The sequence below is a fragment of the Paralichthys olivaceus genome, chromosome 23 (genome assembly GCF_024713975.1).
Source record: "Paralichthys olivaceus isolate ysfri-2021 chromosome 23, ASM2471397v2, whole genome shotgun sequence".
NCBI lineage: Eukaryota > Metazoa > Chordata > Actinopteri > Pleuronectiformes > Paralichthyidae > Paralichthys > Paralichthys olivaceus.
In genome coordinates, this window is record NC_091115.1 from 13,649,288 (window position 1) to 13,674,452 (window position 25,165).

The following is a 25,165-nucleotide window of genomic DNA, read 5'->3' on the forward strand; positions in this document are numbered from 1 at the left end:
TCTGCCTTCAGTCAACCATAATTAAAATGCTCCTGGTCAGTTTTGTTGGTGCATCCTAGCTAACAGGTTCCCATGAGGACTTCCTGGATGAGCTAAGGTTAAACAGATTCAAATATAAAAAGACAGAGGCTGGTGCAGGTGTAATATAATAACAACTCTTATATTTCCAACTGATCCACTTCCTTAGTTCTATTCCTCTGAAACTGTACCACACTGTTTATGTGGGATTCTTGTGATGGCTACAGCTTGGTTCAACCTGGTTAAGTCTTCAGCGTACTTCCTGTCCCTGCGTGTACATTTATAGCTTTTCTAGACACTGAACAGATGTAACTAAGGAACGTCCGTCTCCGCACGCTCACTTTCTGACAAGTGTCGGAACCAAAATGGCAAATTATTCCACGACCCAAGGTTAGGTCTCTTGGAAAAAGGTGATTTTTTTTTCTTGTTTTTCTTTAAAGGTAGTTTGAAGTTGAGTGCAGTAAGCGACAGCTACATCTGAACACGTGTGTTCAGATCACGACGTGTGGCGATCACAGTTCTTTGGTTACTACTTTTAAGCGGGGTGTCTCGTGCCAACTCGGAGCAGACGTGATGAAGATTTGTTTTCGTCGACAAAGCGAGGCCTTGCATTTGATGTTATTGAGGCTTTTTCTAAGGGAAAGAAACACATTAAATACAGCAAATGGAAACTTAATTCAGTATCAACTAAGAAAATTAAACCTCAACGAAAACAAAAAACATACTTGTGTCCATGACATTAATCTGTTCTTATTTAATTTCTCCTCACTTGCCAAACAAAGACACTTAGTTCAGCATGTTTGCTTTGAGGCAATAGATTTTTACGATCCCCTATCTAACCCATAAAACCAAGCTTTTCCTGGACTGCCTTTGTTTTATCACTATGAGGACATGATTTAATGATTGACGCATCAGACATTTATGTGTCCTCAGAGACAAATAATCTTTTCTCACAACGCACATTTAAAAAGCTGAATGAGCACATTGAGAAAATAAATTCCCTGTGTTTCTATTTTCTTCCTCATATTTCTCTCCCTCATTAACCTTTATAACTAATTCTTAATTGTAATTAACGTCCTTCTGATTAATTTCTGATAAAACCTCTAAAAGATCTGGTGAAATATCTAAAGGCACTTTGCATGTTTTGTCCATCTACGGAGCAGACTGGCTGTCGGACTGATTGGAATTAAAATCAGGGGAAATATTTTTCACTGTCGCACTAATCTGAACAAACGAATGGGCCCTGAAGGGAAGTGGCACACAGCGAAGTTTGCTTGGCACCGTGTCAGGGTCAACCCTTAACAGGAACGGATGTCGAGCAGAGGGTAAACTGCATTCAGATATTTTCTTAGCAACAAGTTGTTCCTCTGTGAGAAAAGCAGTAGCACAGGAGTTGTGTCACCACCGCGAGGGTTACAGGACGATTCCAGCATGATTTGAGTTTTCACTTGTTTGTTTTATATCATATAGCCTTTCGAGTCTTTTTTAAAATGTTTTCAGTTAGTAACAGCACAGAAGCTTTAAATTCAACCTCATGCATTACTGTGAATAAGTGGCACTATGTCAGAAATATCAGTTCCCTAAATGTGCCTGACTTTTTCCTATCAGGATCCATGAAGTATTCTGTGAGAAACTGTTGCACAGCGCCCTATCTCACAATGTGGAGGAAAATGGAAAAAAAATCCTTCAAGTTCTGTGGTAATTCAGCCATTTTTGCGTAGTCCTGCTAACGTACACAGACAGTCTAACTAACAGACGAAACCATAACAATAATACTTAATAAGAACTTGTACATATGAAAAAACCCTCAGTAACTTTTCATGTATTATTACTCCTTTTATAAAACCCAACTAGAGACATTGTGTTATGTGGTCACACCAGCCGCCACACATGTCAACATGCTGACGTTCTGAGCTGTCGTCATTACGGCATTATATCACGAGAACGCCCCTCACATGTGTAGGACCACACCCATGTTCCGACTCTGCCTTTTGATCTGAACCACACACGTGTGAGGTTTTATAACTTGCTTAGTCATGGTAACGAAACCTGTCCACAGAAGAGACACACGTGCAAACAGCTGCCAAACCAGCTCAGTGATGATTCCTGTTAAAAAGGGTGTCTCTAGGACCTGCAATAATGACGCAAACACAGAGGTTTGAGCAGCGATCCTCATCAGGACTTTGCATTGATTTCCATTCATTGTGGACAGAAGCAAAACCTTACCTCTAACCTAACCAAGTGAAATTGTGAAATCTTGCCCCAACCTTCTTTTTCCTCACCGTTCACCACTGTCCTCAGACAGCCTGATCAGCTCGGTTGATACAGCACCAGGCTTGCAACATAAGAGTCTGTGGCTCTAATCCCAGCTCTGGCATTGTACATTGTGGACAGTCTTATATCTAAGTATAATATGAATGTTTTATCCTGGAATTCTCTACATACCTCATTTTTTTCTTTAGTAGCCAACCCCCACTACCTTCTGTTCTCTTCAGCTCAGTTAGTAGAGCAGCAGCCTTGCAGACCAGGGGTTGAGACCGGTTTAAGAAGCCTCAAATTTCATCACTGATAACCTTCCAATTCATTGGAATATCTTCATAGGCCATAATATAAACATACATAAAAATGACACCTGGCTGCTTGTACTCCTCTATATATTAAGTGTCCCATATTCCTAACCTAATTCTAACCCTAAAACCAAGTCTTTACCCTCTAACAGCCCATTGGGCTAGTAGCACTAGTTAAGCCACCAGGTAAAGCAAAACAAGATATCTCTCTGTGGTAAAAAGAAACTTCAGTGGGAGGTTTTCACACCTAAAGCTTTTGTGAACTGAAGCAGGAATAAAAACACCAGAAATCATGCTGGAACCTTCCGTGAACAGAGTTAGGGTGAGGACGAGTGAGGGGTTCTGTTGTTATCAATAATCCACAGTTTGACTACAGTGTATAGAGCATGTTCTCAGTATTTCTTTAGTAGTTCTCTGCATCAGAGCCAATTTAGCCGTCAGTGCTGAGACCTGTCGACGCAAAGATGTCGAAGCAGTGATTTGTATCCAAGCCTCACTCCTAATCTCTCCAGAAGCAATGTGCTGCTGAACATGCAGATATGCTGATTTAGTGTCCTAGTTAGTGAGGTGGCCTGAGAGCTATGGCTATAGACAGCACAGGTATACAGTATAAACAACCGAGGTAATGCGGTAATGCTTTTGGGAGTCCTTGCGGTGGCTGAGCAGACCAAAAATTATTGTGATGGTTAAATTTATTGACTGAGAGGCTGTCAGTGCAGCCTTCAGCACCAGCGGGGCTCCAGGGCCCGACCCTGTGTCCGTAAACGTCTGTTTTTGTTTTTTGTTTTTATTTCCTGCACAACGGCGTCTCCCTGTTTGAGCACATCAAGCCTTCCCTGCCTTCATGTACGTGGGGATGGTGCCTCGCTGAGTCAGACCCTCGAAGCGCTTGTACGTGTAGTTGAGGAACACCCAGTCCTTGGACTTGAAGTCTGGCTCCGTCGAATTGGCTGTTCACAAACACAGAATAAAGAAATTGTAATTTAAACTTGGGGTCATTGTGATTGCAATGAAAATGAGGAGCCAACACAAGTATTTATAACCATAACAAAACTAAGAGGCTGAGATATGGCTGGCACCTTTTATTCCAGAACTCAAACATTAATTTGAATATGGGGGGAAAGATCAACCTGTAATGACTGATGTTCAAATTCAAAATATTCAGTGTAAAGGCGCATCAAACTGTCTGAAGTAGTTTGTCTCCTGATCCAGCAGAGGGCGATCACTGTGAGCTTCACTCATCAAACGCCCTCTGGAGCTGTCAGCAGAGACAGTAATGTCTGATGAAAATGTTATGCTATGAAAATGGAGGACGTTTGTAAGCAAAACCATCCTGAACAGACAATCATGACACCAGAGCCTCTAAGGGCAAGCGAGTTGAATTATTTTGTCCTTGACACCATCGACAGTAAAGTAATGTTTAAAGGTGAGGCTGTGTATCTTCTTTGTAACATGCTGTCTTAGAACAAATCTATGGGCTCACCTGTTAGCACCAGCACCAACCTTGTCTGACTGCATGCATGTGGAGATGGGGTGGGTTCTAATATATTTCCAACAAATTGTGTGTCATGTCTAAATCATTCAAACTTGGTTTTTGGAAAAACTGAAAGCCCTACTGGGCCAATAGCACTGTTGTTGTTGCTTATTCAAGTGACACAATGTTCAAATTAATGTGTTTGTGGCTCAATAAGTTCCCTTTTGCCAAGAATCTATTACTACACAAGACTTGCGTTCTAAAAAACACGCAAACGCATTTTCCTGCAGTGCAGCTAGAAGAATACTTTATACAAACCTGGCTGAAGGATGTCTGATTCAGGGAATTCATCGAAGTTGGAGGTATCGTCAATGCTCTTGATTTCAATAGATATGGCTGCCGGCCGCTCCCTGTGGAGGCAACACAAAGGAAATCATGCACTCAGTGAGGAAGAGGGAAAATTTAGAGAGCAGTGGTTTTCCAAAAGAAGGTGAAAAAACAAAACGCTTCCTGTACCTTATGTGCTCCCAGTCCACTGACTCAAAGAACTGATGACTCTTGATCTCTTCCACACTCACAGCTCCAATCCTGTTCTCATTATCAGTGCAATACCTGAAACACACAGCAGACTGATCATACAACTGCCTGATTCAAATATGCAGTAGAAATACCAACATATTTAGCATATGGCTTTGAGGTGAGTTTGATTTAAAAATGCTTTTTTTTTACAAACTTTAATATCAAGTCTTTTGCCCTCTCTGAGATGGGGACTTCAGGTGGGAAGACGAGTGTTTCCTTCCAGTTCATCACCTTCCTGTACGTCTCCTGCGGCGTCTCCGAGCAGAAAGGTGGATAACCTGAACACAGACAGAGAATTTTAGGAAAAGCCGGTGGTACTTAATACTAAAACCTTATTTTTTCTCATTTGATCAATTTAATTGGCTGTACTGTTACTTTGTACAGTCAAAATAAAGTCTGAATGATTTGTGCCATCTACAATTTTTAGTTACTCAATATGATGCTACATTCTGTGGTTTTTATTTTCCAAGTGCATCCTGGAAGATGCAGTAGAGAATCCCACTGCACTCTCCATGTCTCATATGTGCAGTTTGGAACTCTGGCAAATGACATGACATAAAAATTCATAGCACGTTTTTGTTTACAGCACATAAACACCAGCCCTCATCACGTAAAGCTCTTTCCTAGTTGACATGTTTGTCTTTGTCTTTTATGCGTATTACGCATCTGTTTCATGTCTGAGAGCATCTCTACAGGCAAATGCATGCTTACCAATGAGCATTTCATACATGATGACACCCAGAGACCACCAGTCACATAGCTTGTTGTATCCCGTCTGCAAGAAGACTTCAGGAGCAATGTAGTCCGGCGTTCCCACAGTGGAATAAGCCTGAAAGTTACACATGAAAAGTTTAGGTAGAAATTAAAAAACAAGAACAGAATAATAATGTGCTCATTTATTTTGGTATATCAAACTACTTGTTGTTGTCTTTAAATATGCATTTTAATTGGATAATAACAGTACTTGTGTGCTAATATGTACTAAGCTCTTCCATGCCACCATGTCTGTCCTTGGTCAAGACAATGTTTCTCTGGAATACCAGAGCCAGTAAATGCTGAAGTCTTACCAGCTGCCTGCGGTTCTTCTTCCAGGTTTCTGCTTTCCTCTTGGAGTTCATATTTTGAAAGGCTGCAAGGAAGGATACACAGGAAATGTAAAAGGAGAACAAAGCGGCATCTCTGAAATGTATTATAAAGCACATGAATATACATCTGCATTTGGATCTGGTTGCATTAGTGATTGGCGTTTATTGTGGATGTTAGATTTTTGAACTCACAGAAATCACTGGGTGGGTTGTGGGTCAGGTTCCTGTAAAACTCTGTGCGATGAGCTTTTTTCAAGCCCGTACACAGGCCGAAATCGGACAGCTTCACGTGTCCCTGTGAGCAGAGAGACATTTGATCAATCACCTGCAGAGTCATCATGCAAACAGATGATGTTTAACCTGTATGTGAAGAGATTTCTGGTGTGTGTGGTCTCACCCTGGAGTCCAGCAGCAAGTTGTCAGGTTTGATGTCTCTGTGGATGAAGCCAAGCTGGTGGATGGAGTCGATGGCTAAAACCGTCTCTGCGATATAGAACTGCGTGGCTTCTTCTGACAGAGTGTCCTTCTTCATCAGCAGGGTCATCATGTCGCCTGGCAACAAGCTCACAAGTCATTATCATTTTCTATCAATAGATGATTTATTAAGTTCAGTAAACAGCATCTTCTCTTGTACACACTTAACATATTGTCACTTTCCTGTTAGTTTGAAGTGAATAAAATAATCAACTTTCAGACATGCACTGAACTGAGAAGTAGCTTAATTCAGATAATGTCCGAAGAATATCTGGGGATTACAGCAGGTCTGAAAGCAGCTTTATAATTTAAGTGCAAACCTCCAGGCAGGAACTCCATGATGAGGTAGAGGTTCCTCTTGTCCTGGAAGCTGTAGAACATCTTGACCACCCAGGCACCGTCTGCCTCGACTAGAATATCCCTCTCTGCTCGGATATGAGCAACCTGCAGGGAGAGGGGAGACTTCCTACCTTTAACAAGGCGCCTAACGTCCTTTAGAACTGTGGTGTTGACAAAATGCTTTACCTGTTCCTTTTCCAGCATGTCTGCTTTCCTCAAAATCTTCATGGCGTAGATGTGACCCGTGTCTTTTTTCTGCACCAAACGCACCTGGAGGAGGTGACATCACATTTTAAGACACAAGCAATATGATTGAATACAACTTTATTTATAAAGCACCTTTCAAAACAACTGTAACAAAGTGCTTCACAAAGGACAAAAAAACCGGAAACAAACCCAAATTATATATAATTTAAATAAGACAAGAACATTTAAAAGTAAAAGGTAAAAAGGTTTAACTGTAAAACTACAAACTACATTATATTATAACACTATATTAACAACAAGGTTCAATTTAAGAAGAAGCTCGCTGGAGGTCATTGAAGGGCATTGCTTGCAATGGTTTATGGGATACATAGTTCCTTTACTCCAAAGCACCATCACCCTTGATTCATTTAAGTATGTCAGTGCTTGAAGACAGTGGTATTAGTTTTACGATATCGAAAGTATAACACACAGGAAATGAAATGAACACTGTAGTAACACTTTGGTGAAAGTGACAAGACCACAGAAACCACACACACTCCTAATGACCCTTACTTGAAGTGAGGAAATTAAAGGTTCACTTAAAACGCCGTCAACTGTTCCACCAGGTTAACATACCTCTCCAAAAGCACCTCGTCCGATAACTTTAAGGGACTCAAAGTCATCCAAGCCTAGTCGTGTCCTCTTCAGTCGCAAAAACTCGGTCTCCTTACGAGCGTGCTGAGAGCGTCGCATTACTTTCTGCAAAACACAAAGAGACTCTCAGTGGTTTGAATTTTAAAAAAACTAACTGAGAGTTGTAAGTAAGGATAAAAAAACCATACTGTACCTCCTCGTCTGGTAAACCTTCATCTTCCATTGCCTTCTCCAACTTTTTCTGCCTATGGTTAAAAAAAAGAGTGTAAGGTATTAAAATGAATACCTGCAAACATAAAGACAAAATGCTGCAGTCCTAGTTAATTAACAATATAAGAGTAAGATATTTATGTGAAAACAAGCAAGGAGGGATCAGGTGACTTAAGCGTGTCAGATCTTGAAAATGACTCCCCTCTCAGTTTCTGCAGTGAAGGGTGAGCCACGCTGAGCCATGTTACCTGGACCAGCGATCAACTCTCAGGTAACGTGAGAACACAAGAGGTAGATTATAAGCTGCCCATTTGTTGTGTATACACCTGCGATGAAACACCTCTGCATTGTTTTCTTTTGCATTGGCAGAGCGAGTGACATTTGATGCTGTAAACACAACACTTCATTTACATGCATAGTAACTGAGGTCACTGGCTGCACTGTCGTATAAAGGTCTGGGAAAGTGTTATGTCACTATTAAAAGGTTAAATATCCAGGAAGTAAAATAAATCATTTGTTTTTGTAATAAAATAGACACATATTGGTTTGTGAACTGTCGCCTTGAAGCCTCAAGTTTGGCATTTTGAAATCAGAAGTAACCATATTTGGAGGAGCAGGAAGGGGTGAGCCTGAGGACACTGCACGCCCACCTTCAACTACAACCTGCACCCACACAGCTGTCAATCACAGGGTCTCATCCCCAAGGCAAGCAGTGCTTCATCGTCTATTTGGCTTGAGACAATTGAGACAGTAAACTCTTTATGAAAATGTTTACTAATGTTATAAATGCTTATGTTATAAATCAAGTGAGAAATAGAATCATTATCTCATTCTATAGAAACTAAACATCTTTTTGCAACCAGTGGAGACGCCCTCTGCTGGTCATTGGAGAGAATACAGGTTTCAGACTCTTCAGTATTGATGTCACTTTAAGGACCTGGAGTCTACGTGCATTTTATATACACTCTATGGTTTTACCTCATCTCCCGCTCCTCGTGCTGGGTGAGCAGAGTGCTGTAGAAGTTTTCCAGTGTCAGCTTTGCCACGGTCACCCTCTCTCGGGTGTGGTTGCTCATGGGAAGGGTAGCTGCAGTCCCTCCCGTCATGGCCACACTATCCTGTGAAAAAACACACCAACACATCAGTCCAGTTAGTGCTTCCAGTAGTGTGAGGTGAATATCAGGATTCAGTCTTCTACAATATTCTTCTAACCAACCAGGGAAGAGTTTGACATCAACAGAGGTTTCCAAAGAGGAAATCTCTTTCACTGTTACCAAAGTGCAGTTCATTCCTAATAAAACACAACCTCAATCAATTCAATACACTCACACTGTTGTGTTGCTGCAGCCACACTTGTGATATAACCAGAGGTTTATAGTGGCTGATGTTATCTGATGTTCACAAACATAAGCTCGACATTATTGTGCAACATTAACACCTTTCACTGCTACTGTGGTGCTACGTTTTAGCATTCATCATTAAAGCTTCATGAAACCAGTAAGTGTTCAGTTCAATTTAATGACCTGACAACTAGTGTGGTTGGCTCACGGTCTGCAAAGCTTTCACTCCAGGAACTAATCGTTATTTCTCAGAATGCATTCCTGTGAATTCTTCACAGATTTGGATCCTATCAAACTAGAACAAATTTATGGAGGGCAGAAAAAGATCCAGGAAATTCACTTGAAAGCTGAGAAAGCATCAGATGTTGATTATACTGGTGAGAAAAACCAGATGCCATGATTCATTCGCAGGAACAGATCAGATCAATTCAGTAGATAGAGATCTACATGTAAAAGCAGGAAATTGAGATGTATTTCTGCACTCGCTCTGTTCTGTCCCTGGCAAAAACACAAACACTGACATCTTGTAGCACTTGTGTGGGTAGAGAGAAAACCACAGTGAGCATAAGAAACATACCCACATGCTTGTGAGGTGTAGGTAATAAGCAGTAGATAAATGAGCATGAATGATAATGTGAAAGAGAGGGGTAACACCAAGCACTACTAAATTAACTTTGATTTTCTTCTTCTTACATTAATGGCAAATTAACATGATCCGATTATGTAATAGAGGGAAAGTGTAAAAGGGTGGATGTGTCCAAACATTTCAGCATTAGAAAAGGTATGAATGGGCTTGATTAGCCCAAACAGAGATAAAACAGTCCTGCAGCTCACAGATAGGGATCATGTTTTGTCTAGTCACTGGCCCCTTTCCCGTCCCGGCCCAATAGTACAACAACCAGACACTTCCTGACTTCTGAGGACAAATCTGTGAATCACTTCTGGAGGCTTCTTGGTGAGGGAGGTTTAAGCTGAGATGTATTTATACAGTGTATTTCAAGTCTCATTGGCTTCTCCGAGTCCTTTACAGTACAAATCACATTCACCAATTCACGCGGACATACAGAATTTATACACAGCCCTTTTTCTATCACACACACCATTCATTCACGGTCGGCACCGCTGACAGTATATTGACCATGGACACTTGAATGCAGAACGGAGGAGATGGACACCAAACCACAGACCTCCTGGTTACTACCTCCTGAGCCACAGTAGCAGATCTGACCACATTTGACCCTCAGCTCAGCTTAAAGCACCACAATTCATTGTCACGAACACAAAGCAGCACAAGCAGACTTAATTTCCTCTCATTCTTGCAGGGAGCCTCTATCTAGTTTATGCAGCTGGGGCTCAAGAGGTCGATGGTTCAATCCCTGGCACCTCTATTCCACATGACTAGGTATCCTTGGGCAAACCACGAACCCCAAAATGAAGACTAGAAAAGCATTATATAAATATAGACCATTTACTAAATACAGTACATGTGCAGGAAAAAAAGACAAATACCCTGTGTTCTTTTGATTACACAACAATGGAATTAAGAACAGCTTCTGCAGAGAAGACAAACCTTTATCTGAAATGTGCTCTTTTCCATTTAAAGTGTTGGGAGTTAGAAATTGCTTGGCTGTGTTACTTCCAGCGGCAGCTCACCTCCGCCTGCTCTGGGACTTGTTTGGACTTCACTTCTGGAGTTGAGGGTGTTCATCAAAAAAAGAGACTCTCCGATGTCTGTTACCATTTCCCCGAAAGGTTAAGATTGTAAATAAATAAGTAATAAATGAAAAGTGACACTAAATAATCATCTATGGAGTTCTTCAAGTATCATGTGATAAGGTTAACGGTGGTTCATTTGGTGAGGCCCACTTCTAAACATTAATCATGGGTTGAGTGAGTCAGCATGCACAGCTGACTCTTTCCACTTGTCCCAGTAAGCACTGGAAACTAAATGAACTGAACGAAACTAATTTCATTAACGATGGCTCAGTTCCATCAAGTGTCCCAGTAAGCAGAACCAGTGGGCCTGCATGTTAAATACCAGGACCCTGCAGCTTGTTTACCTAAATTGAATGTAGTAGAATGTAGTAACTAACTACAACTGTTTCCTGCTGACAATGTTGAGTGTTTGCTCTGACAGTGGTCTATATATCATATCATTGAATATACACAGCTCAGTGGAATTCAGCTATTATTCATTTCATTTCTTATACCTGTGTTTTTCCTACTGTGACATTTCAAAATGTCTTTGGAGCGAAAGACCTATTGATGTACAAACTTGAGAAAAAAAACTTCCGTGGTGGTTTTTCCAACAAGGTGGAAAATGAAGCATAATTTAAACAGTTAGAAACTGTTGCTTAACAGCAGACTCAGCTGGGCCTTTAGCTCAGACTGAAAGGATTCAGTTTGGCTTGACATTAACCAGATCCACCCTACAGCTAAACAAACACAGTTACTTCACAACACTTATAAGGAAGACAATTTGAAAGCAAGCTCAATATTTATAGACTAAAGCTTGCAGCCTGAGAGCTATATTTAACAATTGAAACTAAGATCTAGCAAAGATGAACTCTTAAAAGGTTCAGTGCCCAAACTATACAGTTAATGTAATCAACAGTAAATAAAGATATCTCCCAAAGAAAACTGCTGCCAGCAAGATCTGTGGATCATCCCAAGTTTATCTGCGTAGGTAGATGTTACATGCATTAATAAGCATCAACAACATAAGACAAAAGCAGTGGTGTACTGTCGGGACAAGAAAGCTAGACAATTACAAGAATAAGAGCAATATAAAAGTGAGAGCAATATCTCTCTGTAAATCTCAGACAGTGTTCTGTCCCATAAAGGACCTGGTGTCTGTTTGCATCCATCTTTTGATTTATTGCCCACTGGTGGTGGCAGTAGACTATTATTTCTGTAAGCTCACCTACCAGCCATTCTATCTATTGTTTCTGTCATTCTTGTGGGCAATTAAAAACCCTCTCAAATTCCTTGTTAGGCACAAGAAATAGCAACAACGCCATGATAAAGGAGAAAAGTCCCTTGAAACACTCTGCTACAGACAGGTGTGCACTCAGCTTCAACCATTCTGAGTTCAGTTATACTATTCCAAATTTCAAATAGACATGTGCAAACATCTTCAACTAAAATTCAGTGTAAGATTTTGCAGATCTTGAGCTGAGAGTCAGACTCATAATGCCTCACATGTTATCAATACAATTATCTATGGAGTATGAATATGAAGTAAAAGTAGGCTGAAGATTCAGAGTGTAACTATTTCCCTACATGGTGGGTTTCTCAGTTTGGTGCAGTTTACATATGTTTGTGGAAACCTAGAGACACACTCCACCCTACAAGTATCGTAAGTGACTGGACAGGAAACCCTTTCCGTCCTGAATGAATGGCCTCAGTCATGACTCTGAAGAGAGGAATGGGGCGCACACACATAAAAAAAGCAGACAATTTATATTGACAGAAAATTACATAAAACAACCAAGCAAAACATACTGAAAAGTAACTATTTCAGTAATGAGTGAATGTATCAATAATTCCATAATACTTTTATCATTAGGCACATTTTACCGAGGAAATATATCTGTATTCATACCTTTACATTTTGTTTTTCAGTGGCAATACTTAAAAAAACATGCATCAGAATATGCTCCTTCAAGGTCAGTGCCAATTTTTAAGTGAACAAAACAAGATAAATATACAGCTTTCTCCTGTGTAACCTAATGGTCATGCTACTAATTTAGGCTGGGAGACATGGCAAATTATCTTATAAAAATGTAATAAATAACTAAATCATACCAGACAATAAATGTCAAATGATTATTTGTTTGGAGTTCATAGACAGATTTTTGTTCCTGAGTGGATGTTGTGGTTTTAAAGTCTTCTCAATGGGCAGAGAATGAGAAACACCTAATAGACAGCATAACATTTGACAAATCTGAGGTAAGAACATGAAAACCATCCATGTGTTGTACCTCACCATGCTTGAAGGAGAAATGTATTGATACATATTGAACTTTTGCGATATTCCAAGTTATTAACGTATATATTTTAGAGGTAAACAGCCAATTCAAAATACACAGCATTCAAATTCGAAATGGCATCATTAACGCCGTGTTTTAAGCCTAAATGTCCTCCGATATCCTCCTTGGAGCAGCGTTCACACGCACGGGGTAGCATCGCTACTTCGTTTCAAGTGGATTTACAATGTCGGGGCTTACATACACTTGGATGACACCACAGGAGCAGTATGGAGTATGCATTTTATTGTTCTGTTGTTCTTTAACGTTTGAAGAATCAGTCCCTGAGTGACATCAATTGTATTGAATTTGGCTGCAACGCTGTTTACCCACGAAACTCCTTCAGTGTTTTGTGCACTCAAAGACTTCACCCACATCTCCATCACTATAGCGGTGGGTAGATGATGAGTCAATTTAATTTTTTATCCTGTTAAAGGTACAGTGTGTAGATTTTTGTGATATCTAGTGTCGAAGTTGCACGTTGCAGCTGAACACCCCTCACCTCACCCTCTCCTTCCAAACATGAAAAAGAACCTGTGGTAGACTTTAATTGTCAGAAAATCTTAAAAGATGTTTACTTTGTCCAGTCTGGACTAATGTAAAAAATATAAAGTAAAACTACATTGTATAAACTACAATTCATACAATTTAGATCCATACAATATAGTGAAAACATCATGAGGATTATTCTACATTAAATATCTGACAATAGTTCCTTATCACCTAAATCTTACACACTGGACCTTTAAGCGGACACCTCAGTCGGGCCCCCCTGTCAACCCCCTGCAAGGTGCCACGGTAGCTCCGGCCCTGCTGCCTCAGACATGATGGGAGAGAACAGTTTTCACTCTTCACATTTCTCTGGACATTTTAACCACTGGCTCACACTCACGCTGGCTTGTGTTAGCATAGCTGTGTGTGTGTGTGTGTGTGTGTGTGTGTGTGTGTGTGTGTGTGTGTGTGTGTGTGTGTGTGTGTGTGTGTGTGTGTGTGTGTGCTACACGACTGTCTGGCAGCTTCCATTCCCACAATAGATGAAAAAAACCCGAGAGAGTAAAAGAGTGAAGAGGTTGAAGACATATCTCCTCCTACCTCCGTGTCCTGCTCCAGAGTCAAAGATGGGCTCCCCGCCGGCCACTCAGGTGAAGAAATACAAAGATGTTCTCTGTGCTGTGCAGCTGGAGGCTACACGCTCCACTTCACTGGCTGCTCCCTCAACACACACCTACCAGGATAAACAGCTAGTCATAGCAGACGCCCCCGAGGCTAACAACAAGCTAAGCCGACATTATTTAAGACTGTCGTAAAGCCTCCATTAGTCACCTCTGACCTGCGGAGCGGACGCTGGCTCCGCGTACAGCGCCATCAAACAACAGTGAGGGGCGGAGCTGCTTCCCGGGCACCGTTGGCCGCGTCGCACGTCAGCGCTTGAGCGACGTTACCGCGAGCCAATCATCAACAAGCAAGAGGACCGCTGGTTCCCGCTGGCCAATCCTATAAGGGATAGACATGAGATTGACAAGTGTATCAGCCAATCGCAGTGTTGCGTTCAATTCGGGAAGCAGCCGGTAATCCCTCCCAGCTATGAGAGAATAAAAGAGCTCGAGGAATTATAAGGATTATTGCGTCATTGTTTTTGAATATTCTTATTGAAAAACACTTAATATTTTATTCTGATATTTTTCTTGAATTATATTGAGTTAACATCCCCATAGAATAATGATGTATGAACTACAAGAGGTCAACAAAAGGTCACTTTGAAAATACAAACTGCAGGTTTTTATTGGTGTATAGAACCATATTAAACTAAATATTTTTGATGTGTAAACATAACAGCCCTTCTGTACTATATCTTTATAGAGATTTTTATTGGACTACTTCAGCCTTGTGCCAATATAATAGATGAAAAACAATGTACAATGTGATAATATAACAATAAAACCATAATGATGACCCAGACAGGCCACAGCTGTATTCTACATTCTAAGAGATATGTCTTTCAAGGCAAGATCTGAAACCTGTGGTGTAAGAATGACTAGTTTGGGCCAGAAATACTTCAAATGTGGACACGTCAGATCACATTTTCACAACAAAAAAACAAAGATAATGACTCATTCCCTCCAATCATCCAAGCAAGCCTTCTTGGAAATTCATCCACCTTATCTGCCATTTCCTTGTAAGCTGAGAGGAGCAGGATGCAGCGAATAAACGACTCTAATTACTACTAAATAATGCAGAAAACAAATGACAAAACAAAGTCTTACTGAACAAAACACAGTGAGAATCAGCACAGGCTGGGGGGTGAGGTCTTTCCTGTCATCAGTCTCCATATTTGGACAGGTTAAGTGATTTTACTTTTGAGGCCATGATTTCAACATGCACAGAAGGTGGGTGTAGCCTGTTCAAACTTCTGGGTGTGGTGTCCATCGCAGACAAGGCTGTTTCTATATTTCTCACATCAATGGCGCCCACAGAGCTGTGACACAGCAACTATATTTAGATTTCGGTCTATAAACGCTCTGGCCCACAGCCTGTGCTTTATAAAGTTCACTCTGAAGCCCATCTGACCACAGAGACACATTTGAGTGATAAAGACTTCAGAGCCCCACATGACTTTCAATGTGTGGGAACATCCCAAAATCTGTGATGGTGATTTTTTGGATGTTAAAAGATAAAATATGACTTTTGTCAACCAAGGTTGAGGGGTTATTTTAGCATATTAAAAAATCCTGACAAAATTACCTGTTTTTTTCCCCTCTTGTATAAATCACACAGTTGCTTGGGCTTTAAAAAATATACAAATAGAAATCTCTATTTAGAGAATACATACAAAGTAAATCATCTAAATACATTTCTGTTGATGTCACTATTTAGATGACAGTGTCTCTACCTCTCACACAGAAACTTAAAATGCCACGGCATATTTTTAAATCATCAGCAGATCTCTTTCCTATTTCTTTCAGCCCTATTTTTTTTATCTTGCTTATGACCTTTAAACCTTTAAATTATCAGGAAATATTGTGATACCAGATCTCCGATCACCAAAATAGTGAACATTAAATTAGTCTGTTTTTAACTCTTCTATAAATCATTAGGGGTCTTCTCAGGTTGCACATAAAATGTTTTAAGAACTTTTGATATCATTTAAAATAAACACATTTATGTCAATGTTTTTAAGTCACGCATTTTCCTGATTTCTCATTAGGGAACTTAACACGCCTAAGTTTCCCATCATGTATATTTTTAAAACCTCAGCAGATCTCCTTCCTATTTTACCCCCTCACACTATTTTTATGCTTATGAAACCCTTATATATCACAAAACAGTCAAAAAAGACAAGATTTTGCAGCTGTAGAAAATATGTCATCCTGGTGTTGTATTGACGTGTTAGATGTCTGTTGTTTAGAAGGTTATCAAGTGAACAATGAAAGAAAATAGTTACTCACTGAAACTGAGTGAGGATGAAACATCAGGTCTGAAGCACACAAGCGTCTCTAAAAAGCACAAGTGTGGTTGTGTTGTTGAGGTAATTCCAAAAAAAACCCTGACATTTCAACAAAGTTGCACTGTACAGAATTCATACTGAAAATTATAGCAGAAATATCTAACTGATAATCAGCTGAAAAAACAAATAGGACACTAGTTGACTTATAATTTTTTCAAATATTGAAATCCAGTTTGTTTAAGCTTTATTACAAAAAAATAAGGGGAAAAAAATTACAGTTACAGAAAACAAGTGATATCATATTGAGCAGCCAAAATGAGAATTATGATTTTATTCATAAGTATCTACAAAACTTCATCGTGATGCAACTCAACATGTACTGTACATAAAACATACAAAAGCTTTTACTCTTTCAGACCACATGGAAGTAGTTTTCCAAACTTCTTATATCAAGACAAAGACAAAGTGTATGTGAAGATGTCTTCTTGTAGCCGTCTCCTTCGGGTTTTCAGGCCAAGACGTCTGCATCTGTAAATCTTTCTCAGCCAATTAACATTAAGGGCAGAAGAAAATATCATTTGGAAATCCACATATTCTGTTAATATCCAGACCTGTGAGAGAATATCATCCACACCACTCTGATCGGCGTTTAGACACATCCAGCCTGTGTTTGAGGCTTTCATCTTTATAGCTTGGCTTCTGAAGGTAAATCTAAAGAGTCAAAATACGAGTGAAATAGTCCAAAGGTGTATTCCGTGTGTTGTGGGTCAGGATTCGGCTGGTGAAGGCTGGCTTGGGGCTCCATTGCGGGTGCGGAGCTGAGACTGGGCTATGTCAGCCAGAGCGCTCTGGATCTTTTCCAGCAGCATATCGCCACGGTAAACCACGTCCTCCAGACGAGCTGCTGCATCATGGTTCTCCTCTTCAAGCTGCCGCAGACTGGCCGCCTGATGGGAGGTCACAGCAAGTGAGATTAATTCAAAACTATTGGTTCTTTCATGACCCATACCAGATCCTTCCACCAGGTTTCATGGTAATCTGTCCAGTAGTTTTTACGCTTATGCAGAAGGTTTTTCTTCAAATCAAGTTGGTGTGTTAACAAGCACTGAGCTTCAGCCTGAAACTAATACACCAAGGCTGCACCCCTTTGACCTAACACCCTAATTGTGTTAGGAGGTTACAAAGTTTTCTGATGATAATATGACGATAACTGCATCCCTCAGGTTGTGCTTTACCTTCCTGCTCAGCAAATGCACAGTTCCCCCTTAACTGACATTTAAAACTGCGGAAACATCAAGCTGGAAGGACTTTGATATCTTTTTATAGCCTGACCTGCTTCATTGGCATCAATTAGCTTAATTCTCAGATGCTCAGTCAGTAGTTTAGAGGAGAGTCCATGGTTGTTGAGCGTTACCAGAGGCTTTGAAGAGGAATGTGGATCCTGACCTGTCTCTCAAGTCCTAATGAACCAATTAAAACCTAATGAGTAAATTAAGTTCTGAGACTTTTAAAAGTAGAAGGAGGCCCAAACATTATTTATTGGTCTCCTCCAATGATCAACAGCTGACAAGAAATTCAGCGTGACTTGATGAAAGCTGCTGCTTAATTTGAAATTACCCTTCTATGGTAGAGAAAACAACAATTCATAATTTTAGATGAAACACACCAGGGAAAACATCACTAGGATTATTTTTTATTTATTTATATAAACTTAAGAAAAAACATAAGAATCAGTATCACTGAGTGTAGATTTCCACTGATTCAGATGTTAATTTATACATTTTTGACAAATAGTTGGTTTGAAAAAACACAGGGAAGTCATTCTTAGCTGTCAATTAAATTCAAATACACTAAGAGTCATTCTGGATATTCATAGGCCACCCTAACCCTGAAGAGATGCCTGGAAAGAGGCAACAATCACTTGGTTGTTTGTTTAATACCCATGAGCAGGCATCACTCTGCCTTTTACAGCCACAGCTGTCAGAGCAGGAAACAGCTGTCTGAGGGTTCACATGGCTCCCTCTACAGGCTGAAAGCTAGAAATACCAGATGAACTTGTGTACTGTTGAAGTAAATGTGTTTCCTCATTTAAACCAAGCTCTCCCTGAGATAAATGTTCAATAATGACATAGTTCTATCATGGATGATGTCAACATGCAGAGAAGGTGGGTGTAGGATGAACAGGTTAGTGGATCCTACTGAGTTAAGACTATCATTGAGAAAATGAAGGATAACAATGACATTAAAAGATGCTTGTGTACGTGCTGACCTGCAGAGCTGCTGTCGACTCCTCACTGGGGAGAGAGTCGATTAGTACGTCCACATCTTTGGCTGTTCTGGCTATCAGGGCTGCAAACAGCTGGGCATATTCTGGACAGATTTAAAAAAAATAAAAATAATAATGAATAGAACACAAGGTGCAAAGTTAACCATAACTGAGAGGTGCAGAGCAAAATTGTGGTTACTCCTATCTCAATTTGCAAAATACGAATATAGATAACAAACAACATACATGTAATGATAATTAAATGTTTGTCTTCATCATTCGATATGGGGAAAAGTGCTGACATAATAATAGTAACATCAGGGAGATTATAAAAGGGGAGATGCAATAAAGGGTTACATTAATGATGTAGGCTCAGAAATATGGAAACGAATGAAAGAGGAAATAAAAAGAGAAGTCAGGGAAATAAAACTAATCAAAGATAGATTTATGTGGCAGGGCAACAATGTGAGTGTGTGTGAGGACGCAGCAAACAGCGCTGAACACACCAAGTTTGAGAAGTCGTTTTGTTACTGTGGAAGATTAAAGAATTTTATGGTTCATTGGTGGCAGGACAAATTAGAATATAGCAGGTCTCTAGATTTATAACAAGCAACATTGGCCAGTAATAACTGATCTACTAGTCATTGTGTTGTAGTTTTGCAAGCAGACTGAAATGAAGTGTTGTTTTACTTTCTCTATTCATTAGCACATTATTTGAATCACAGCAGGAACCGCAAGGATGTGTAGAGAGATTCACTTTTGGGATCCAGGCTAGGGTATTGATAAAAAAAACTCACTGAGATCACTAACCCAATGTTTCTGATCACACCTGGGGTCTGTACCATGAAGCGAGCTCCACATAGCCCGGTTATCTTTCCGTAATCCAGCTTGAATTAACCTCACAAACGCAGTCAGGCTGAGTGTTCACACAACACTGGTTATTAACACATTAAGTCAAACCAGGTTTTCCTACTCTTGATATGAGTGTGTGCACATCAAACCAACAAAAGGGGCGATGTTAACTGTATAGGACCAATCACCAACATGGACAAGTGCACTGACAGCAGAGCCGCATATTTCACAAACGAGGAGCAAACTGTTATATTAGAAAAATATGAGGAGAACAAACACATTATTCAGACTAAAAGAAACAGTCACAGCTGCTAAATGCAGGAAGGAGGTAAAAACATTTCTGATTGGGTGAATGTTTAAGTTACAGAGCCTCCTGGTGACAATAAGAAAAAAAATATATTTGGCTGCAACATAATCACGTGTGGGAACGAGATAAATAACTTGGGGCCACGAGATATGAATCTGAACTAAAGAAGCCTCTTGGATGAGAGATGAAACGGTTCAATTAATCACATGATTCTACACTGGAATTTAGTGATAATGATCAATACTTAATTAGTCAAATATTTCTTCACAGTGCAGCTGCAAAAGATTCTCTCAGACTCTCCTCACTCCTCACTGGGTACAGACAATATAACTTGGTCTTCATGACCAGAAATGACAGACCTGTTTGTTTTTATAGAGTGGGGATCTGAGATCTGATCGAGAGATGCATGTGGGGCAACATTTTAATGTCAGGTGTTAACGCACACACTCAGAGCTGTGATTAAAAACCACATCTTAATACCACGTGTGTACGGGGCCTAACAATCCTCACAAGCACCACAGGATTATTTCCCTTTTTGCTCCATGGGATCCTCTGACCTAGTTCCTTTGGAACATGGGTTTTTAGTGGGCGGTGCTTTTATACCGGATGATCTCCAACTTAACCTGCTCCGGAGAAGGTTTGCCATTCAGCATGAGTTACAAAGGTGATATACCCAAATAAGAAGTGAAAGGGCTTCGTAGGACTGAAAACCCTGAAGTTAACCTGAAGTTATCCTGATAACCAGAAATCCTGCTTCATGTTACAGGCCCTTGGTATTAACTGAGAGATCAGATCACAAGTTGACAGCGTGAAATTCATCTGGAAACCGGAACGTCTCCTGTGACCACATGTGGATCTCACTTCCACCCTTTAATTGCAAATATGTGTAAATATATATCGTGTGCATCATTTCTGTTTGCAAAGACCAAATGATGTTGTTTTACCCAGTGTGACAGACGTCCCTGTGTTTTGTGTGTACGTGTACGACCAGTGATATTGAAGCAGTGGCCACAAGCAAATCAATGTATGGTCACTGATTAATTGACAAACTGTAGCAGGTCAGAAGAAGTCAGCTGAGCAGACGGCCTGTCATATGTGGCCCAGGACATATTCACGTTAACACAGTGAAAAGAATGTGGCCTCATCGTCCCAAACAACTGATAAGTGTGGTTGCAGTGATCAGATCTCAGGACAGATTAGGGTGCGTTCAGAACTGAACTCAGTGCTGTTGGATGATCAGATGACTCAGGACGGATGTTAATACCGGGTCTGAACTGGGTCAGAAGTCTGTAACTTCATTTCTTAACCAATAACAACAATGTCCACACACCTGCACTTGTTTTGGGGGTAAGTGATTTTTCTTAATACGGTTCCTGCGACATCAGATCGACAAGACTGAAATGGGAATAGTATATTTTGTGACATTAGACTAATGACATAAGGAATAAGGAAGATTGGCATCACAAGGCGCACAGATAAATCACCTTCAGTTGGGTTCGCGGGCTGATCCTTGTTGATGGCCGTCTGGATGTTGCTGAAGGAGGCAGGGGGAGCACATTGCTGCAGGACGCCGATGGCGTTGCAGAACTGATCCGCAAGCTGCACACACAGAACAACACACTGTCAGTGAAGGGAGCTGCACACAGAGACACGTGTTTACCACCGTGTCAATCCGCGGAACACTGACAGACACAATCCGAGTGAACTCGTTTCATGACGCGGCCCCTCCTGGTCGTTAGCTACCCGGTGATGTAGCAACGTTAACGGGTTAATAATCCGACATATTGCGCATACTACCTCACATCATTAACCACAAACTGTTAAACAACCAGTAATGTTCACTTTTAAAAGCATCGCTGACTATTTCGCTGCGGTTTTATTTAATAAACTCTCAAATTCGCCTTACCGAGTTGACAGCGTCTTGCAGCTGCGTTAGCCTGTCCGCCATGTTTTCTGTGATTGGCCAACATCCCGCGAGAGTCTGATGAGAGCGTAAGATCTCGCGGGACCTGACGGTATTTGGAAGGCTCTGGTGGACTCTACTCCTCCAGAGCAGCTGTGGCTACTTGGAGCAGCGCCAGTGTTGACGTCCAACAAGAGGAGCGATCAGCGAAATCCGTCGGTGGACATCTCTGTGTGCGACGAGAGTTAACAGAGCTGCATTATCGATCTGGATGGGGACCGATGTTAGCCTGTAGCTCATGTTAGCTACCAAACATCAACAGGAAGCAACGGGCTAAGCTAATTTCCAATGTCTTGCACTTTGAGTTCTCCAGGTACAGCAGTTTATTCATTCATTCATTTCCAAACCGTCTAAGTATTTGAAATGACAGCTGTACCCGCAGGTTTAGAAGATGAGCCTCGTGTGAGTTGTCCCACCAACTTTAGCGTGGTTTGTTGTCAGCTAATAAGTTAGCAAAGACTTAGGTTCGTGTAGCTTTGGCCGCAGTGCTACTTTTAGTCTGTTAATTGGACTAGAGTAACTCGGGTGTGTAATTGCCTTTATTTGCCGCAGTGTAAATAAACCTGCTAAATATATCACTTACAACTCAGTGATGTTATCTTGAGCGAATTACGTGACACAGCACCTGTCATCCAAGGTGTGACGAGGTTAGCTAACCTGGCTAAGTAGCCTACATTGAGGATTTGGTCAGTTCTATGCTAACTTATGTCTTTTTACTTAGTTTTGGTCATTTTCAGATCAGTCGATGTTAGTTTCATTCACCTCACTGACTCACCGGGCTCAATGTTGAGATGTACACATGGGGAGCTTCTGTTTGTTCTTGACATGAGGTCAGAAAGTGATTTAATGGATAGATTGATGAGGCATAAATGAATTTAGCCCAGATTGAGGCCATATAGTCCACATTACCTGAGTTCAAATTCAATAGAAATGGATGGGCAAGATTGATGACATGAAATATTACTGTGTATTTACTGCACTTATTTACATCAGCAGCAACATTGTGAGGCAGAAGAAAAGAGATTGCTTCCTTCATTTATGACATAATTTGTCAGTGATCATTTATAATGCATTTGATGATTGTTTTTTGGTCTACTTTGGTAATTACACTGACATATCTGACCAACAAAGGCAACATTATGCAGTTACAAAGTGAGGAACCCACTATTCCATTAAAAACTCAAAACAACAATGCTGCTGTTGGTAAACTGTCATAGTCCCTTCTAATTATTACTTGCATTTCCTCAGGCATGAACTGTACCTTAGAGAAGGTCTTGGCAGACGCCAAATCCTTAGTGGAAAGACTTCGTAACCACGACAATGCTGCTGAGATGTTAATCGAACAAACCACGTCCCTCAACAAGAGAGTGGATGCCATGAAACAGGTAGGGTGTCACATGTAACCAGGCTGATTAGACCTGACTTCAATTTATAGATGCTTTTATACAAAATTACAATGGATAGTGAGAAATCTGTTCACTTTTTTTCCAATTTATGTTTTACCAACAGAAGTATTAAAAATTGCTTTAACAATGAGTCTGGTCCAGCACTATTTTCCAGTTATGATCTTTATATCTTTCAGTTGTTCAATTGGAGTTGGTTTGTTTAATTCTTTTGTGCAGTATCAGGAGGAGATTGACTCATTGAACCAGGTCGCACGACATCGGCCTCGTTCCAGTCTGGTCCTTGGAATCCAGCAGGAGAACCGTCAGATCAGGGAGCTACAGCAGGAAAATAAAGGTTGGCATGTGGAGTTTTGTGTTCATGAACACAAAGGATACAGGACAAACATACATAGACACAATGTGGGATTCATTATTTTGGAATTGGAATAAAATATAAAAGACCAAATGCCTGTCGTTGTTACATCATGTATACAAAAGCAACAGATTTTCCTATAGGAGTCTTTTTTTCATCTGTTTTCCCATCACTCTTCCTGCAGAGCTGCGGTCATCGTTGGAGGAACACCAGTCTGCGTTAGAGCTCATCATGACCAAATACAGGGAGCAGGTGTTCAGGCTCCTCATGGCCAGCAAGAGGGACGACCCTACCATTGTGACCCAGCTGAAGGAGCAGCACACCACGGTTAGTAACAGCTACTTATGGCTGTAGGTGACTAGTAATTTTGTAAATCTCAATTAACCCAAAAGACCAACTTGTCTCAGATTTCTCAGTTGATTGTAAACTGACGAGATGCACCCATGGCCTTTTGTTGATGAATTTACTTTGACCTTTTTTGTTGTAGGAAATGCAAGCACACATAGACAAGATCAACGAGATGGCCTCTGTGATGAGGAAGGCGATAGAGGTGGATGAAGGGCGGATATGTGAAGATGAGGAGAGGATAAAACAGCTGGAGGTAAAAGCAAATCTTGCCAAACCTGTTGCACACTTACTTCCATCAATATTCAGATGCACAAGACACTTTTATTCCATCAAAATAAAACTGAAATATTCTATATAGACGTATTTTGTGTGTTCACTTTTTGTCACAGAAGTGTTCAATCAAAAATCATCCATTAGCTATTGCATAACTTGATTATTACAAATCAAACTGAAGGCACAGGTTTGCTGTTGTGGTTGTCCTCTTCCATCTGAATTTATGGCTGTGCTTTCTCTGTGTCTGCGTTTTAGCTGGAGAACAGTGGACTTCGAGAGCTGCTGGGGATCAGTCGCAAGGCTTTCCTCCTTCTGAAGAGAGAAGAAGCATCAGAGAGCACCTCGCTGTCGCCGCTGCTGACCAGTGCTGACGTCAGCTTACGAAAAAGTTAAAGCCCCACAACTTCCCCTCCAACTGCTGCCACTATTGTGTATAGTATGTACAGTCCGTTGCCACCAACCACTTCACCTTTTAACCTCAAGACTCTTAACAATCCTCCTCCTCCGGCTGTATTTACTGCATAGTGCTACGGAGTTGCATCCCTGTCTGGTGATTCAGACACTAGCAGTGTGCACACATCTTTCTTTTCTTTTTTTTTTTAATCGTTGGTACTTGTGTTATGTTATGTTTGCCAGCATGCATGGACCTGTGGTGCCTGCAAGGTTTGAAAGTGTGAATGAGTAAAAGAAGGGCTTGATTTAAAATAAACCTTTAAAACATGAAATTGTCTCTGCTGAGTTGATATGGACGTTATGTACAAAGGTCTCATGTCTGGGTGGCCTGTTCAAGAGCTCTCACTTTCATGTTATTGTTCCATACTATCATGAGCTGCTTAAAAGCAGGAATAGAAACAGCATCTGAAACAGAATATGCTGTATATCAACTACCTCTTCTGCTGCTTCTTCTTTATTCAGTTAATTGGTGGCTGGCTAACTCGAGCCCTATACTCCTCCTTTCTCTTCTGTTGCACATTGTGGTATTTATTTTACTAGCTGAAA

At 40.6% G+C, this 25,165-nt stretch overlaps 3 protein-coding genes across 3 annotated transcripts; 1 reads left to right on the forward strand and 2 right to left on the reverse strand.

The window, feature by feature from the left end:
* Positions 1 to 757: 757 nt before the first annotated feature.
* LOC109637543 (serine/threonine-protein kinase 38-like) lies at positions 758 to 14,351 on the reverse strand. Its single transcript, XM_020099985.2, has 14 exons — positions 14,047 to 14,351; positions 8,565 to 8,704; positions 7,570 to 7,621; positions 7,359 to 7,481; positions 6,723 to 6,806; positions 6,518 to 6,641; positions 6,121 to 6,275; positions 5,916 to 6,018; positions 5,706 to 5,767; positions 5,350 to 5,467; positions 4,793 to 4,916; positions 4,576 to 4,671; positions 4,378 to 4,469; positions 758 to 3,535 (listed from the first exon to the last, which is right to left on the reverse strand). Exons 2-14 carry the CDS (start codon positions 8,690 to 8,692, stop codon positions 3,411 to 3,413), a joined length of 1,386 nt encoding a protein of 461 aa, XP_019955544.1. The 5' UTR covers positions 8,693 to 8,704; positions 14,047 to 14,351; the 3' UTR covers positions 758 to 3,410.
* Positions 14,352 to 16,715: 2,364 nt separating this feature from the next.
* med21 (mediator complex subunit 21) lies at positions 16,716 to 21,885 on the reverse strand. Its single transcript, XM_020099994.2, has 4 exons — positions 21,731 to 21,885; positions 21,309 to 21,423; positions 18,669 to 18,769; positions 16,716 to 17,346 (listed from the first exon to the last, which is right to left on the reverse strand). Exons 1-4 carry the CDS (start codon positions 21,770 to 21,772, stop codon positions 17,167 to 17,169), a joined length of 438 nt encoding a protein of 145 aa, XP_019955553.1. The 5' UTR covers positions 21,773 to 21,885; the 3' UTR covers positions 16,716 to 17,166.
* fgfr1op2 (FGFR1 oncogene partner 2) lies at positions 21,811 to 24,891 on the forward strand. Its single transcript, XM_020099993.2, has 6 exons — positions 21,811 to 22,100; positions 23,036 to 23,172; positions 23,410 to 23,527; positions 23,730 to 23,872; positions 24,033 to 24,146; positions 24,422 to 24,891. The coding sequence occupies exons 1-6, from the start codon at positions 22,076 to 22,078 to the stop codon at positions 24,557 to 24,559; spliced, it is 675 nt and encodes a 224-aa protein (XP_019955552.1). The 5' UTR covers positions 21,811 to 22,075; the 3' UTR covers positions 24,560 to 24,891.
* Positions 24,892 to 25,165: the final 274 nt, after the last annotated feature.

Excerpts from the sequence above, each read along its gene's own strand:
- med21 (XM_020099994.2), bottom strand. The coding sequence starts at position 21,772 with ATGGCGGACAGGCTAACGCAGCTGCAAGACGCTGTCAACTCG. Across the intron at positions 21,424-21,730 it reads TGCAAGACGCTGTCAACTCG|CTTGCGGATCAGTTCTGCAA; the intron begins GTAAGGCGAATT and ends CTGTGTGTGCAG. Across the intron at positions 17,347-18,668 it reads AGTCGACAGCAGCTCTGCAG|GCGGCCAGTCTGCGGCAGCT; the intron begins GTCAGCACGTAC and ends ACCTCCCATCAG.
- LOC109637543 (XM_020099985.2), bottom strand. The coding sequence starts at position 8,692 with ATGACGGGAGGGACTGCAGCTACCCTTCCCATGAGCAACCACACCCGA. Across the intron at positions 6,276-6,517 it reads CATGGAGTTCCTGCCTGGAG|GCGACATGATGACCCTGCTG; the intron begins GTTTGCACTTAA and ends GCTTGTTGCCAG. Across the intron at positions 4,917-5,349 it reads CATGTATGAAATGCTCATTG|GTTATCCACCTTTCTGCTCG; the intron begins GTAAGCATGCAT and ends GTCTGTGTTCAG.
- fgfr1op2 (XM_020099993.2), top strand. The coding sequence starts at position 22,076 with ATGTCTTGCACTTTGAGTTCTCCAG. Across the intron at positions 23,173-23,409 it reads GAGTGGATGCCATGAAACAG|TATCAGGAGGAGATTGACTC; the intron begins GTAGGGTGTCAC and ends TCTTTTGTGCAG. Across the intron at positions 23,873-24,032 it reads TGAAGGAGCAGCACACCACG|GAAATGCAAGCACACATAGA; the intron begins GTTAGTAACAGC and ends TTTTTGTTGTAG.